The 16,861-nt window shown below is 34.2% G+C and overlaps 1 protein-coding gene across 1 annotated transcript in view; it reads right to left on the bottom strand.

Annotated features, from left to right (window-relative positions):
* LOC136808315 (uncharacterized) overlaps nt 1–15,491 on the bottom strand; it is a gene marked incomplete at its 3' end in the record, with an annotated part of 25,528 nt that extends 10,037 nt beyond the window's left edge. The window contains exons 1-8 of the mRNA XM_067064849.1: nt 15,098–15,491; nt 14,186–14,634; nt 13,714–14,101; nt 7,552–7,683; nt 7,248–7,307; nt 6,358–6,435; nt 6,088–6,138; nt 5,708–5,784 (exon numbers count right to left, since the gene is read on the bottom strand). Coding sequence (XP_066920950.1) covers nt 5,708–5,784; nt 6,088–6,138; nt 6,358–6,435; nt 7,248–7,307; nt 7,552–7,683; nt 13,714–14,101; nt 14,186–14,634; nt 15,098–15,491 — 1,629 coding nt within the window. The remainder of the gene's footprint in view (nt 1–5,707; nt 5,785–6,087; nt 6,139–6,357; nt 6,436–7,247; nt 7,308–7,551; nt 7,684–13,713; nt 14,102–14,185; nt 14,635–15,097) is intronic.
* Between the last annotated feature and the right edge of the window lie 1,370 nt (nt 15,492–16,861).

Here is a 16,861-nt window from a genome sequence, read left to right as displayed (position 1 = left end):
GACATCCCGCTATCGTCCTTGACAGAAAATTTAACTGTCCTGGCACTCTAGGAAGAGAAAGTCAAAAAGTGGTAGGTATATTTGATTTGATAATGAATATTTGAGCTCCACCAGAAATAGGTCAAAACATGGTCAAGGGGAGTTTGTAAGATTTGTGTGGGATTATGTATTGGGAGAGAGGTTATTAAACTTAACCAGTAAATGTGGGGTCCAAATTTCTTTTGTAATCGTCAGTCGTGAAAAATTACTTGAATCTGATTGGTTTAGAGGAGTGCGATTAATTGTTGATTGCACTATTACCACTCTTTGCACTGTTTGGCAGGGGGAGGGCACTTTTGCCCCCTATATTGCTTTTCTCTCTCCTACGCCTTGTTTAGCAATACAGAGAATTCTTTATTATAAAAAAAAAAACAAACTGACTTTGCATTGCAGTGACTTCCTTTTATGAAAAATAAAAATATCACACTGCAATAGCTTCTTTTTAGACAATAAAAGAAAAAAGAAACGTTTTTCAAATGTTTGTACAAACAAAAAGAGTCAAGAACATGTCATTTTCAATAGAGAACTATGGTTTACTGAGGATTACCTTGGAATCGTATATATTCTGTCGTGCAATTAACGTTTAATCACTTGTATCAAAGGAGAAAATACCATGATTCTCCTTTGTTACTCGTGATTAATCATTAATTGCACTCCAAACAATACGATTACTAGTACTAACGACCAAATATGTTATTCATCTAACTTAAGATGTACTGCAAAAATAAGCTCTACGATAATTAGTTACCTTTTTAAGGTTTCATTTTCCAAATGCTCCCATTCTAAAATTCCAGTCCTTCCCCAAAGGTTGCACAACGACAATTAGCCTGGGAATCCAAGCGTTTTAAACTTTTTTCACAGTCTAGTTTATGATATTTTTTGCTGCTGGTTTAACGCTTGGTGCAGGTAACTCGCCTGCAGGGAGATTTTTCCCTGCAATGCAGGTTCGGCCTGATTGGCCAGCTTTTGGCGTATTACTTAGCAGTACTTTCGCGCGCATTTTGATATTTTCGATGCGCACGCATGATTTATGGAAAAAGCTGACTCTGCAGAAAAAAGGAAAACAAATGAAAATGAAAACATAGACTCATTTCAAAACAAAATGGCTGTTGGCTGGAAGTCTAAATACATGTGGCTGATGTTTTGATGTAGTTTTTAGTAGTTTTGAAAGTCTTTAGAGCTTGTGAAAGAGTTTTTATGGTAAGTTGATTATGTGCGTTTGCCTGGGTTTCCAAAGTTCAGAAAGTCTGTCAACAAGGGTTCATACACAGACTGTTTATAACATTCTGTGTCAGACTAATCTACCTGCACCAAGCTCTATAATTTTAGAACTTTGTGAGGTGAGGTATTTTTTTTTTTTCTAAGATTATGAGCTTGGATTCCCAGGCTAAACGACAATCAGTTTAGAAAAAGTAAAGTGGTTCTCTGAGTACCAGATTGATCAGCAAATCTAGAAAATCACATTTCCTGTATTTTGAAAAAAAATATGCCTGCTCTCCATCGTTTCTTGATTATGAGGTAAACAAACACATTTTTGCTTATGATTACTTCGAAAAACTTCCATCATACAGAATTTCCTGGAATTTCTTCAAAATTTATGTTTCTACTATCCATGATACAGCAAATTTGTCTACCTCTTGTGCATTTTTTTAAACACAACAGTGGAATCAACAACAAAAGAACCATCAACAAACAAAAGAACCATCAACAACAAAAGAACCATCCACAACAAAAGAACCATCAACAACAAAAGAACCATCAACAACAAAAGAACCAACAGGATCAACAGACTCAATGGTACAAACAGCAGTACATAGTAAATACTTACAAACTTTTTGATAAAGCACAAATTATTATAAACTGCCCTTGAATCTGCTTGAATCATGATTTTGCAACACATTCTGTTAATAGTCGTAACTTTTTTAACTCATTGAATTTTTTATAGAAGTTCAGAGGAGGGTTATCAAAAGCATATGGTCTATTGTTGTTTAAATGGCATTATTTCTATTGTTCTCTGTAAACAACACAAGGGGTTTTATCTTTAGAAAACTTTTTTCTTCTTACTATATGGATGACCCCATGGGCTTTTATAAACAAATTGTTTTATTTTTTATATTCAGGAAGCCAAACAGGTTATACAAAGATCAAGAAGAAAGCTAAGCAACTCACAGATGCAGAACTACAAGGTTGGTAGAATACTTTAGATATAATATGTGATGGTTGTTTGCCAAAATACTATTAAAACAAAACATATTTTGATGTTCTAGATCCACAAATTGATGCTTACAGGTTTATTTCATAACATTAAATTTTTCCGCCTCAAAACTGACTTAATCAATGGAAAATCTTTCTACCTTTAACCCTTAACAGGTTCCCTGTCCTTTTTAGAACTCCTTTTTAACAGTTTTTATAGTTCTGTAATGAGGAACACCTTCTGAGGTTGACATTTTCTGAAAGAAGTCATATTTGATCAGTAAACCTCGAAAGTATTGGCCCAATAAAAAGCCTGACATTTCAATAATTTTTGAATAAAAAAAATGCCACACCATTTTTGACCAGGATCAAGTTTGATAATTTGTTTCCTTTTTATTTACCAAAACGTGTAAATTTTAAAAGAGCTTTAGAAAATATCATTACTAGTTTAGATGAATGCATTGATACTTTAGAGCAAAAAAACTAAATTCAAAGCTAGGGCATTTAAATTTTGGAGGGACACAATTATTTCGAAAGTTGAAATTAAGATTAGAAAACTCAAAAAGAAAACGAAAATACATGACACTAAACCTATTCTAAAGAATCCAGAAGTGCTGGCATATCTGAAAACCTTACAGAAAAGATTTGTCATTGTCACAATCGACAAAGCATCTAAGAACTTTGCTTTGATTTGTAAAAAGTTTTATGTTTCTAGATTACTGAGAGAAATCTCTGGAAATAACACCTATCAGCCTTCTAATCTTGATTTGAACTCCATTTTAGAAAATAGCGAAAACTTGTGTAAAACATTTGGATTATCATTATCTGACAAAATGAAAACTCTCCCCATTATGTATTGGATACCTAAAATGCATAAGAATCCTATTGGTTGCCGCTTCATCATTGCTTCCAAATCATGTAGTACCAAACCGCTGTCTCGTGCTGTCTCCATGGTCTTCAAAGTCCTATACAAACATGTTGAGCAATTCCATCATAAATCTCGTTTCTTTTCTAGTTTCAATGGCTTATGATACTTTGCGCAAAGAAACGGAATTCCGTTGAAAATTAAAACCTTCTTTAAATTGGACAAATCCTAGAAAATTTGTTCCCAAATGACCCATAGAAGTTTTCTTTTGCATAAACACACATTTTAAAGTTTAAAATTCTTTTAAAAATTGTGGAAAAGGTACACTTTATTAAAAACACATTTCGTGCACTAAACTTCACTTTTCTTCAACACGGGGGTCAAAACGCACAAAAAAAAACGAGATTCGCTCTTTCGAGAGAAAGAGAATTCACTCAAGTAAATTCACTCAAGTAAATTAATCTTATTGTTGTATAGTTATACGTTGTATAGAAAACTTTGTGTATGATTTTTTTCTCCCCGTGCTTATAGTTGTAAATTGCACTTTTGTAAGAAAAGCGTTTAGATATCAGAACCAGATATTTAGCGAAATTCTAAATTTGAATTCATTATATTATAGCAATAAACTTAAAGTCATTTTACTATTGATCGCAAGAGACAGGGATGTAAGACTAATGAACCTTCGTTTATAGCTTGATATTTAGCGAAATTCCGTCTTATATCAATTAACTTAAAGTCAATTTACTTTTTCAAAGAATGAAACAGGGATGTAAGACTAACGAACCTTCGGTTTTAGCTTGATATTTAGCGAAATTCCGTCTTATATCAACGAACTTAAAGTCAATTTACTTTTTCAAAGAATGAAACAGGAATGTAAGACTAATGAACCTTCGTTTACAACTTGATATTTAGCGAAATTCTGTCTTATATCAACGAACTTAAAGTCAATTTACTTTTTCAAAGAATGAAACAGGGATGTAAGACTAACGAACCTTCGATATCTCTCTCTTCTCATATAGGCCAATATTTTTCATATTGGATGAGACAGTCCAAATAAATTGTTTATTATCCGTTGATTGCTAAAATATAAATCATTTTCAAGTATAATTCCAACTTCCTAACTGATAAATCGAGATTCAAAATACTTTTTCTTGAAAGTATAAAATTTCTAATTTGTGACGTAGCGTCAAATAGAAGATGCAAAATTTCTTCGAGTGACATCAATTTTGCAAATATATAGCGTCCACAGAAACTATATATTCTAAAATATTGGACAGTAAAGAAGCCAATCAAGTGTTGCTATTTACGTGCGCATGATAATAACATAATGATGACTTGATTTTCAGTTAAAAGCATTTTTGTGAATTTTAGCCTTTTTCACCAAAGTTAAAATGTCATTGAAAATTTAGAAGTTTGCAAAACTTCATGCTTGCAAAAAGAGTTTAAATCTATAATACTTTGAATCTTGCTCTTACTGGATTTCAGTACTTTTTAGCCTTAAGCAGGGATCGAATTAGCGTATCGCATTTCGCGATGCGTTTTTTTGGATTACTTACAAGCTAAAAATTGAAAATTGATCTAGTTTAGTATGCAAAATCATGCTTACAAAAAAAATTACGATGCACTCTCTATCCCTTATTTCGATGCCTGATATAGTTGTGGTACTAGCCTAGTGCCTAAAATGTGTACTTTTTGTGGAGTTATTCAAAACCACCTTCCCTTTTTACCCTGTTAAAAGTCCCCTTCATTGTACTCCAAACCACCCAATACACCGTTTAGGAGTCTCGCCTCCTCCACCGTGTTCCACCGTGAAAACGGTAAGTAGAAATGCGCACTTTAGTCCTGTGGAAGGTTAGAGGAATGTAAACATTGTCAATTTTTTCTTTCCGTTAAAAAGAATGGCTTATATATTTGAACATAATATCAATGATAATTTTATGGATCTCTCCTGAAAATTTCACAAAAATTCATTAAGAGGAAAAGAAGTTATGATTAAAAGGAGTTCTTTACCTACCGCTTTTCTGCTGAGTTTCCTTATGAAAACCAAATTTTTACCTACGGTTTTTTTACGCTCTCCCCCGTAGTTTCCCGCAATCAAAACAATGGAAAATTGTTTGGACGCGTGCGCAGTCGACACTACTAAACGGTGTATTACCTCGATGCACAATTATGGGTATTAATTTGAAATCTTTTTTCTGATAAATTAAAATTTTTTAGTGTAACTCATCCAAAGCGTTGGAACTCACGAACGCAAGATATTGATATTGAGACCAGACTGCTGCAGTAGTGGAAAAAATCCAACCACAACAAGAAATTGAAGATGCTGATAAAGACTGAACTCCTGTTGTAGTGGACAAAATCCATCCACAACCAGAATCCAAAGATGTTAATAAAGACCGCACTGCAGTAGTAGTGCAGCAAATCCAACAAACACAGCTATCCCAAGAAGAATCCCTAAATGAAGTTGATTTTAATCTTACTGGTGCACACTGGATCACACTTTACCAATGGAGAAAATGCAACCAACACAGGTATCCTTCTAGGTGTTTCAGAACGAAGTTAATAGAAATCACATTGCTGCAGTCAAGACAGACCAATCAACAGAATTACCCCAGGAAGAAGTTGATTGTAGTCAGACTGGTACAGCCGAAAAAGTACTAATATTCCATACAATTCCAGGGAGGGATCTTGGTCAATAATAGTGTAAATCTTTATTTGATTAACTGAAAAGCTTTCAAAGAACTATTACTCGAGCTAAATGTTAGCCTCAATTTTTACTCTAACTTCAAAAAGTTATTTTGGGTTTGGGTTAATCTCATAAAAAGATATTTTTGACAATTAAAAGGAAATTTATTCAGCCTAACCGTACCAAAGTCTTAATTAAAAACTGGCATATTTTACAAAACTTGAGTAAACCTTGACAAAAAATGTACATAATACCCCCTATTAAACCCCTCTTTTTTTACCAGGATTTAGTTTTATAGAGATACCTTTCAACCAAGCTGCCATTTCCTCTGGCCCAAGAGGAGAGTCCACGAGACCTGAAATAAAATTGAAATACATAAGATTTTATTATTAAATCTAAATTTTTAGATGATATTGAGAATTGAAAAAACGCTAACTTAATACAATTTTTAGACAAAAAAAAAAACAGTCAAAAAACAACGCCAGTGTTATATACATTGCATAAAATATTTATTTTAATTTCAACCCAAAAGTTTCACTTTAAACTTGAAATTTTGTCCCGTTATCTTTTTTACCTAAGTAATAACCGGTAGAGTTTTGCAGGTTTAGATAGCTCCTTTCTTGCGATGGAGTAATGTGGTTTTCGGCTAAGCCTAGAATAATGAAAAAAATATGCCATATTTTTAATAAACCTTTTTAGGTAATAAATTCATGAAAGTGTAGCAGTCAAAGCATTGTCCGTATAAAAAAGCCGCAGTCTGGAAGAAGCCTTTTGTTTCTTTTTATTGTTAATAACTTGAACTTGCAGGAACTTGTGCATATACATTGGTTTGTTTTGCCCACCATGTGATTAAATAATGAACCAATCCCAAAAGGAGTATTTGGTAACGTGATCAAAAACTGAGCAAATCAATTCTTAATGATTTTTTTGTTATTCACAAAGAAAAAGTTAACAAAAAGTACAACAATAGACTTCAAGACCAGGGTTTTTTTTTATACCGACTATGGTGAAAGTGAGAACTTTCCATTAAAATGTTAGGCAATATTTAACTTGTTTGATATTTTAGAAATTTTTCAAGGAAACTAATAAAAGAGCTAAAAATGAAAACATAGGTGAATTTTCTAAGATATAGAAGTTCATGCGAAAATGACTCTTTTTCCGAATGAATATCTCACCAGCATGATCTCTACTTGGTGTGGAATATGGTGATTTTCCCTGAATTTTTTCTGAAAGAGGAGGAGAGTTTTTACAAATTTTGAGAGTACATTCTTTCAGGATTGTCCCAAAGTAAAGTAAAAAATGAAATTTTCAAAACTTCATTTATATCTTAATAAAAAAAGAGAAAATTTTGGCGGAAATAAATCTAAAGTTATAGGTCATTCACCATTCTTATCAGGATTGATTTCAAAGTAAATGTCCAAATGTGTGAATCCAAACTAAATAACTTGAGATGATTTAGCATACCATTTACTGCAGGAGGGATTGGTTCGAAAGATTTGTTTCGATGAGATTCTTCAATACGAGCTGAAATGAATAATAAAAAGATTTGAAAATAGTACATTATTTAAAACATGTTTCAATTATTTCATTTTATCTGCAAAAAAAAAAATTTTCGGGGGAAAAAATCCCCGCTAGCAGAAAGGGGGTAGGAAACTATGAAAAATACCAAATATTGACTAGTTTTCTATTTAAAGACATTAGTTGAGTGAGAAAATGAAAATTTGAGGATCAAATTAGAACAACAATAGTAGTAGTACTTTAAGGGTACCTTGTTTCTTGATATCTTCCACTGAAGCAGTGCTATTTCTCTTAACTTCTTGTGCTGGTTGGACCTTCTCCACTTTCTCAATGTGATTTCTAACTTTTCCCTGAGATGATTGTGCTGGTTTGACTGAGTTGACTAAAGTACGATTTTTATTAACTGCTGGTAGACCAGCAAAAAATACGTAATGAAAATACCTTAAAGCAGATGACCAGTCGCAACGCCGCACGCTGAATTTTTCTTTACGACTTATGCAAGTGTCCGTGTGGTAAGCCAGAAAGTGGAGATCAATCATCAGGTTTCGGAATTCACAACGTAATGATTGCATGTGTACTTTCTAGCTTGCTGCGCGGACACACTTCTATGCGTAACAGCTGTAAAGAAAAAACTCAACGTGCGACACTGCGGCTGATTTTTCATTACATAATTTCTGCTTCTGACTAATTAATTATTAACAGGGCGTCTTCTTTAAAAAAGATCTATAGTCTATGGTGGCCCATTAGAGCCAACCCGTTTTTTTTTTTAATTGAAATGAAATACTTTTTATTTCATTTTTCAAAGTGAAACCAAAAACAAATTAAGAAAAAATAAAAAAAATTATTTTCTCTTTTCTTTTTTTCCAAGTGATGTCCTTCATGGTCCATCGCGTGGCCCATTAAGGACATTGAACAAAATTTGTGTTAGTTAGAAGAGAAAAGATTTTTTTCAATTTTGTCCCTTTCTTATTTGCTTACTTTTGAAGTTTTGGTTTACTGATAGCGGGTAGTGCAGTATTGGAGTGTGTGTGGGGTAGTGTTTGAGAGTGTGGGGCGATGTGGGCTTGAGAACTTCAACCAAATCTTTGAATTTTGATAAAAAAGTGGCCCTTATACAAAGGCTATGTTCTTAGAAGCCTTGCATCGAAATGTTGTAGGAATTTCATATATAGTATCCCTCGACACCTTTTATAGCCCTGGTTCATGAATGAAAAAAAATTAGATGGCTAAATACAGGTCGAATTTTTCCCAATAAGGTTCGTAAAATTCACAAAACGTTTCCTTGTTTTCTCCTTTTTAGTCCTGGTAAGGGTTCTTCGAAGGTTGAAAGTCGGGTGGCACCCCCTCCCCCGGCAGCTCGCAACCCTACTACCCCCGTGGTTCTATTTGCCTTCTTCCATTTGGTCCAAATTAAACAAAAAATATCTTATAGATATATCTATAGATTAACAAAAGTCATTAAAGGATTTTCTGACTGAGCCTTTCATTTTGGCTAAACAATTCCATAGAAAGCACATCGGCACATATCTGTATATCAAAACTAAATTATAGATATAGACTACATACCTCTCTTTAATGTGATAAGTTATTCTTGATAACCAAATTTTAATCTATCACTTTGAAGCAGCACAAAAAATATAAATGTAACCAAGCACACCCCTCATTCATTCTTTTACAGTGTTGAAATTAATTATGCTCAAATATTTTGTGGGTGTACAAATGAAGTACACAAATACATAGTAATTATAAAAACAAATCATTCAAAAGTTTCCATAAGTTCAAAAAAAACAACACATACTCGACATACTGACAAAGACTTCTTTCACTTTCATGAAGATATGAGCATGCATGTATAGGTACCATTTTGGAAATAAAAATGAAAAAACAATAGAATCTTACGGCAGCCGAAATTTTAGTGTCCTCAATGGGCCACGCAATGGACCATGAAGGACACAACATTTAAAAAACGGTTGAAAAATCAAAACCAAAGTAGTTTTTATTACTTAACCAAAATTCACATGGCCTCTATGGGCCACGCAATGGACCAGAATGGGCAGTAGTACTTTGAAAACGAAAATCAAAATGGATATGTTTTGACTTTTTTCTTTAGTTTAGGAAATAAATAATCATTTTCAATTTTAAAAAATAGATTGGCCTTCATGGGCCACCATAATAGTCCTTCTTAGCAACAGCAAACATAGAAATTTGAATAACACGAGCTGTTACAATTTATAAACAGACTTTACCTTTATAATCAAGGTTAGTGAGTTCAGTCAAAAACACAGCATCACCCTTCACATTTTCTTCTACTAAATAAATGTGTAACCTTATTTTTTTCTCCTTTTTAGATGAAACAATAAAACATATTGCCATGTTAGCTTAAGTAAAGCGCCTAAAGGAGATTTGGGTTCAGAGATGAGATTGATTTGCATTATGAGGATGACCGTGAATTTGTATTGAGAAATGAACAAATCAATGATTTTAATGAAACAGTTTCCAACTTAAACGGTACCTCTAGTGTAAGTAAATATTTTGTAGTATGTTTTAGAAGAATACATGTTTTTAGTTTTAGATTTTTAGGTTACGCAATCTCTGGTTTTATTGGTTTCATGTTCGATTTGCTAATTACTGTGTTTTAGTGCTTCATAGATACTACATTCTAAAGCTATCTTTTTCTATTTTTTAGATCAATAACGATTCATCAATTCGTGGCCAGGATCTTCAAGGACCAATAACTGAGAATCAAAACACCAATAACTGAGAATCAAACGATCATCAAGTGAGTAACAATAAATAGTACGAAGAAATAGTGATTAGCTATTGGAATAATAGGGTCAGGTTTTAGATATGCAGACTTGAAGTCCCCAAGGATCATAGTGCCAGGAGCACTTAATAATTGGTAACCGTTTTGAAACTATTTAAAGTATGATAAGGTTTGAAATGAAATTGAAATTATTTAGATACAATATTTGTTTAGTTACAACGATTTTTGATCACAGGAAAAAAATGGAAAAGATGAAGTAAGGTCTGGGATTCAGGGATGGAAAATGGAACAACCGTACCGTAACCCTATTTTCCAGGCCTGTGGTTTTGCGGGAGTCGAAAATTGCAAATTTTGTCCAGATTTGGGAACTGGTCATTTTCAGCCACGAAAAACCCAGGCCCGGGAAAAGGCTTGTTATTGTTTTATTTTTCAACTCCAAGTCTGGGTCTTCAAAATTATTCTCAAAGTGTCTAGCATGTATTTTCATCAAAGTTATCTTGGAAATGAAATTAATCACTTTATTACGGATTCATGAAAGTGACTTAGAGCCATTATTCCTATCTTGACAGGGAATTGGAATGTATGATAGATTCGTTTGTCCTATATTTCATTGCTCCTTCCGACAAGGAGAAGATTGCTTACGTTGTATTCAAAATAGAGTTTCAAGAAAGTCTTCAGGCCTATCGTGTAAATTTTTAACTCACAAGATTAACACGTCTTTCATAGTGGGAAACAACCACCCTTCCACCCCCAATTTTCTTAGGCCATCTCCACCTGACTTTTCAGATTTTTTGCCCCAAATGATGCGTTCCCGATAAATTGTGAATTTCCCTATTGTGTTTCCTAGTTTTGGTCAAACCACCGCAATCCTTATTAAAAAAATTAAAAAATCATATCAATGAACCTTGTCCTTGATTTTTCTTTTAGAAATATTCTCTCTTTAATGTTCCTTTTTAGCTGGCAAACACGACGCTGTCCAACGATCAATCTCAAACGGAGGATGAAATACAACCTACCTACCATGAAGTTAGAGAAGCTAGACTGACTTTTTTCAACCGCCCAACGGAAAATGAAAAGGTTGTCGAGGTTCCGTTTGGGGAAGAAGTTGTTGAAAGCTTCTTCCAAAATTATTCTGCTCCTGAAGACGAGCCTGTCATGCTGAGAATGGCAATGAAATAATCAATTTGATGGAAAGATAAAGTCTTGTATGAGGAAAAAGTCAACAATGATGTAACACGTAATGTTATTATCCAACGAAATCAAAACAAGTTCTAGACTTTGATCTTTAAACAAAAATTCGATCTTTCGAACCATTGTATTTCAATTCGCTTTGCTGGCGAGGATGGAGTTGGCTATGGCCCCTTTAGAGAATTTCTCACATTTGCGATGAAAGCGATGCTGCTTGCTTTAATTTGGCAATGTTAATAATATCCGGAATGAGGATTATTTCAAAATTGGACAACTATCAGCAATCGTCATTCTTTTCATTGGCAAAGGTCCTTGTCTCCACCCAGGTATTGTGGATTACCTTTTTGGTCGTGAACCAGAGGCGCTGTTTACAGTCGATGACGGAATCTTACAAAATGCTCTTACCGATATAAAGAAAGGAGATCTGGATAGTTTGCTTGATTTGAATATCGCACCCCAGAATAAAATTAAGCAATGGAGATAAAGAAGGCATCACACTCGAAATGGTGCTTCACCTTTTTACTTAGAGTGAAACTATCCCAATATTGACAAATCTATTGAGCTATACTTCCAGGAAAATGAATGGAAGATAGCCACGTGTGGGTTAATTGTAATTTTCCCGTTAAAAGGCATTATCCAAAATCTGGAAATTGCACCGAGGTTTGGTACTGGATTTTCCAATGCTTCAAACTTTCTTTTTACAACCGAAGATTTGTGTCTGATAGAGTCTACTGTTGGTATTGTGAACAACATTACGTGTTAATGAAAAGTCCTTGGAACATTTTTATGGAACATTTTCTCAAGCTCTTACAAACACTCCAGGCTCAACTAAAATTTAGAGGAGCTATTTCTTTAACAACTATATTTTATGATTTATTTAGATTTCCTTTTTTGTGGAGTTAGTTATTTTAAAGCAACATTTAAAAGCATTCTCTTTATCATTGATATTTTAACATTCTTTATCGTTGACATTTTAGCTAACTTTATAGTGTTGCCGCTTATATTTTCACCTGGACATAGTAGTTCAAAAAACATGCTTTGTAACATTCTTTATCATTGACATTTTACTTTACTTTATAGTGTTGCCACTTAGATTGCCACTTAGATATTTACCTGTACATAGTAGTTCAAAAACATGGTTAAAGGGATAATTAGATGGTTAGAGATATTTGGCACGTGTAATCTTTCTATTATCCTGAGCAAAACCTCAAAATATTCTTACCTAAATATTTTCTAAAGTCGAGATATTTAAATTACAAGTTTTTCACTTTTAGTAAGAAGACAAAAGAATTTCAACCTATAAGAACTGTGTGAGAACTCATTTTCAGAAATTTCAAATTGTGATATCTCGAATTTGGAAAATAATTACTAAAACATACTTGGCGGTTTTACTTTTTACTCTTTACTTCAGGCTAGATTTACTCATCAATATCTATTGCATTGTGGGAAAATCTATTGAAACCTCAAAGATCCACTTATTCCATATTTTTTTATTTCAGATTAATACAATGATTAATACATGTATGAAAAATAGAAATTAAAATTGGTTCGATATGTTATTATCTGATGAGATCATTCGAATTATCTTAAACAAACTGCTAAGAGCTGAAAATGATACTCATAAACGCCACCTTCGGAAACTCGGGTCAAGAATACAAAAGTTGGTCAAGGTAACATTCTTTTTGACACTTTTTGTTATACAGTCGATATTCATTAATTCGAACTTCTATATATAATTCGAACAAATTAGTTTCCCCTTGGAGCTCGAATTAGAGAGAGTCAACTGTAACGTCAATTTCGATGTTTTTTATCTACCTTATCGGCCCTTTTTACGCCGGGCCTTATTGGCGTTATTTTTGGGCTCTTGACGTAACAAGAAAAGGGCCGGTGTAAAAAGGGCCAACATTTTGTAGTTTTTACTTGAAAGCAGCGTTAATTTTTGACCATTTTTTCTTAATTTAACCCTTTCTTATCCAAGACAACAAAAAAATGAAATTGGAGGGATATTTCATGCTAAGTTACTCAATTCTATGTGAAACTTTACCTGAAAGTTGAATTTTCAAAAATTCATACCCATACCCCCAAAAAATTAATATGGGACCTCTGAGTCCCTACGGATTAGAAATACTGAAAAAAAGGTAGATTTCAAGAATATCCATGTTTTTCGTAAAATAATAAAATAAATGGAACCTATTTCATAATAAAAAAATAGCAACACCACAAAATCAATTTTAACTGATATTTTTAGTACTAATAGCACTATTAGAAAAGTTTCAACAGTCAAAAAGTGTTTTTCAGTTCAGATTGCTTCATGAAATATAAGGTTGCAGTTTTTGCTAGGATTGCAACAAAGGTAGACCTGGCATGTCGAACATTTGCTGAAAGGTCTAGACTCAATGTTCTGTTTGCTGCAGACTTCACATCTTCCCCTCTTTTCCTCGAAGACTATCCAGTGGCAACCTTTATTCTCCAATCTAATGCTTTTTGAAACGGAATAGTCTGCTTTCCGCCGCTTTTTGGATGCCGGTAAGGGAGAATTGCCAAGTGGTCGACCAACTTTCGGCGGTTTTGACAAAGTAACAAGTGACTGAACAACAAGTCTCCGGTAACTCAACATGGGCATGTTGTTGTTTTCCAGCTTTCTGAAGACAATAAATGCATTTGACAGAGTTCGGTCAAGCAATCCAAAAAAAATCCGATGCCACCATTTTGTCGATTTCCGACTAAGGCCATTGACCGCACACTTGAAATCTGCCTGATCAACACCGCCCATGTACATATTGTATTCTTTTATTGCCAACGGGCAGTTAAATTCCTTACGGCTACCATCTCTCAATCGACGTAAGATCTTTGTTGAGGAGGTTCCATTGAAATTAGAAACAACAGTTACTGGCTTTCAGTCCATCCACTTATAATAAGATATTTCACACGCAAGCCTGTAATCGAAGTCTCCGCGTTGCATTGACTTATCTCGTTGCAGATTAGTGGGAATATGCTTGCGGTTCCCCTTTATAGTCCCGCAAGCCCGGACACCAACAGTTTGCAACTGAGACAATAATGAAATTGATGTGAAATAGTTGTCAATATAAACCTCATGGTCTTTGTGATGAAGGTGGTCGACAAGTTTCAATACTACGCGCTCACCAAGACCAAAAGACTTAAGATTTTCAGGGACAGATTCAAACTTTCCTTGGTATACATCAAATTTATTGATGTACCCATCAGTGTCAGCAATCATGCACAGTTTGTACCCTCTTTTTATTGGTTTTTTAGGATTATACTGCTTGATAGAGTGTCTCCCTTTGAATAAAATCATACTTTCATCAATACTGAGATAGCGCGATGCATCGTACAACTTCAAAAAGTTCCCATTAAGGCTATCTATAAGAGGGCGTAATTTGTACAGTTTATCAGTATTGTTTTTTGGAATTCGAGCATTGTCATTCACATGTAAGTTCCAGAGAATCTGTCCAAATCTATTGCGACTCATGACATTTGAAACATACGGCGTAGCCAAATCAGGGTCAGTTTTCCAATAATCCAACCACGACGGAAGCTTATTGTATCCCATGAGTAGATTTATTCCTAAGAAACCATACAGTTCCTGTCGGCTGATAGGTGTTATTGCTTTACCATTTTGTTTCTGGGTAGCATACAAGTTTGTTTGGTAAAGAATGTTTTCTTGAATTTCGTTGTCAAAAAATTTAAGAAAATAGTCATTGGGGGTGTTACAATCGCCAAAATAAGCAAGCACAGGGCCCTCGTGTGAAGAAAATGTTGAAGGTTTATAAGGCCATTTGTGACTTTTTCCATTTATAAACTTCATCAGAAGATGCAGCTTTACCAGATGATTTACCACTGTCACCTTTAGCTTGGTCATCAACGACATCAGCAGCTGTACTTAGTTTGTTTGCGTCAACGCTGGTCGTACCGCCATCAGTTGTATTGTTGTCGTCCGTACTGCCTTCATCGGTCAAATCATCCTCAGCTAGTAACTCAGCAACACCACTAGTTTCATTCACTTCATCACTATTTTCATCAAGTTGATCATCAGGAACAGTCTGAAAGTCATCATTCATTTCATTATCTCTTGCCGGTAAAGCGTTATCCGCTAAATGGTCAATTTCGTCATCATCGTCTTCGGATGACTCAAGATCAGACAAATCATCATCTGAGGGCAAATCTTCCAAAATATAAGATACTGCCTCTGTTGTATTGTATATTTTTCTCTTAGACATCTGTAAAACAGAATGATCATGAAATAAACCAAGAAATTGTGACATAGATAGCTAAGAAAGAAAATATTGAAAAACTGCTTGTTTTTGTTCCATTAGAGCTTGTCGGGACTTCAAAGTCCCATAAAGATTTATGTTTGTTATTGAAAGATAAAATATAAGTTGAATGAATCTTTTTGTAAATATCAATCAATAACATAATAAATAAACAGTAAAAAAAGTGTGAAGGTCTCTTTCAAAAGCAAAACATTACAAATTTATTATCATACACACTATACACAGACAAGAGACCCCCACATCAAGTCGCCATTTTGAAATTTTGTTTTGATTGTAAAAAATCCCGTTCAGCTTCATTTTTTTCACTAAAATCCATTACCTGAACCCCCAGCGTACGGAAAAGAGATGCTATAACATAAAAGAAGCGCCTGAGGTGGAGTTAACACTCCTGAGGAGAGGCGGGACTCTGAAGTCCCGTCGGATAAGAAAGGGTTAAAGATATGTTTGTATGCTACAGTACTTAAATATGTTGTTTAATAAGAATATCTTCGTAAGAATATCAGGGTGAAAATTGGCCAAATCGTAAGAATACCCTAAGAATGCCCTCCAGGGTGAGTTTTAATCAGTCAATAAGAATAAAACTGTTATTTTTCAGAAAATGGGAAAACAAAAGTGACACAAATTAATTAACAATAAGAATTACTCACATAAGCTGGCAAGAAAGGAAATTTTTCTCTGAGATAATAAGAATACGTTAAGAATATTTCACCCTCAATTTTGGCAATTTCTTAAGAATACTTGACCCTCAGTCAAAGTGCACTATTCTTATAAAAAAAAGCGTGTATTGTATTTCTCAACTTCAATCTTTTCAGGGTCTGCTATTCATGGAAAACTCCAACAGGGTCTTTTTCAAGGTAGAATGTGATAGGGTAGGCTTTTTCAAGGTAGAATGTGATAGGGTAGGCATTTTCAAGGTAATCTAATAATTGACAGGGTAGGCTTTTTCAAGGTAATATCTGACAGGGTAGGTATTTTCGTAGCAGCTCGTATCTGACAGGGTCGATTTTTCAAACTCCAGCGACACGTCCCCGTCGGTCACCAAGGCTAGTGCCCCCCCCGGGGGTGTCAGTCAGATAAGGTTATTGTGTCTGGTATTTTGGAAGGATTGCTTGCTGTTAAATTCAATTTTGCTGAACTGCAAAAATTAGTTCCCCAAAAACTATTATTTTAAGGTACCTTTTATGCTTTTCATTTATTTCTGTTTTCTTTTTTATAGAATTAGATATTAATCAACTATGAATGAAAAGTGGAAAGGTTATCGAAGAGCCATTTCAGATAAGCGCTCTGGAGGAAATACCAAAAAAAACATAAAGGAA

The sequence above is a fragment of the Clytia hemisphaerica genome, unplaced genomic scaffold (assembly GCF_902728285.1).
Source record: "Clytia hemisphaerica strain Z4C2 unplaced genomic scaffold, Clytia hemisphaerica genome assembly, whole genome shotgun sequence".
Lineage (NCBI taxonomy): Eukaryota > Metazoa > Cnidaria > Hydrozoa > Leptothecata > Clytiidae > Clytia > Clytia hemisphaerica.
Note: the sequence above shows the minus strand (reverse complement) of the source record. Positions and strands in the feature narration are given on the sequence as shown.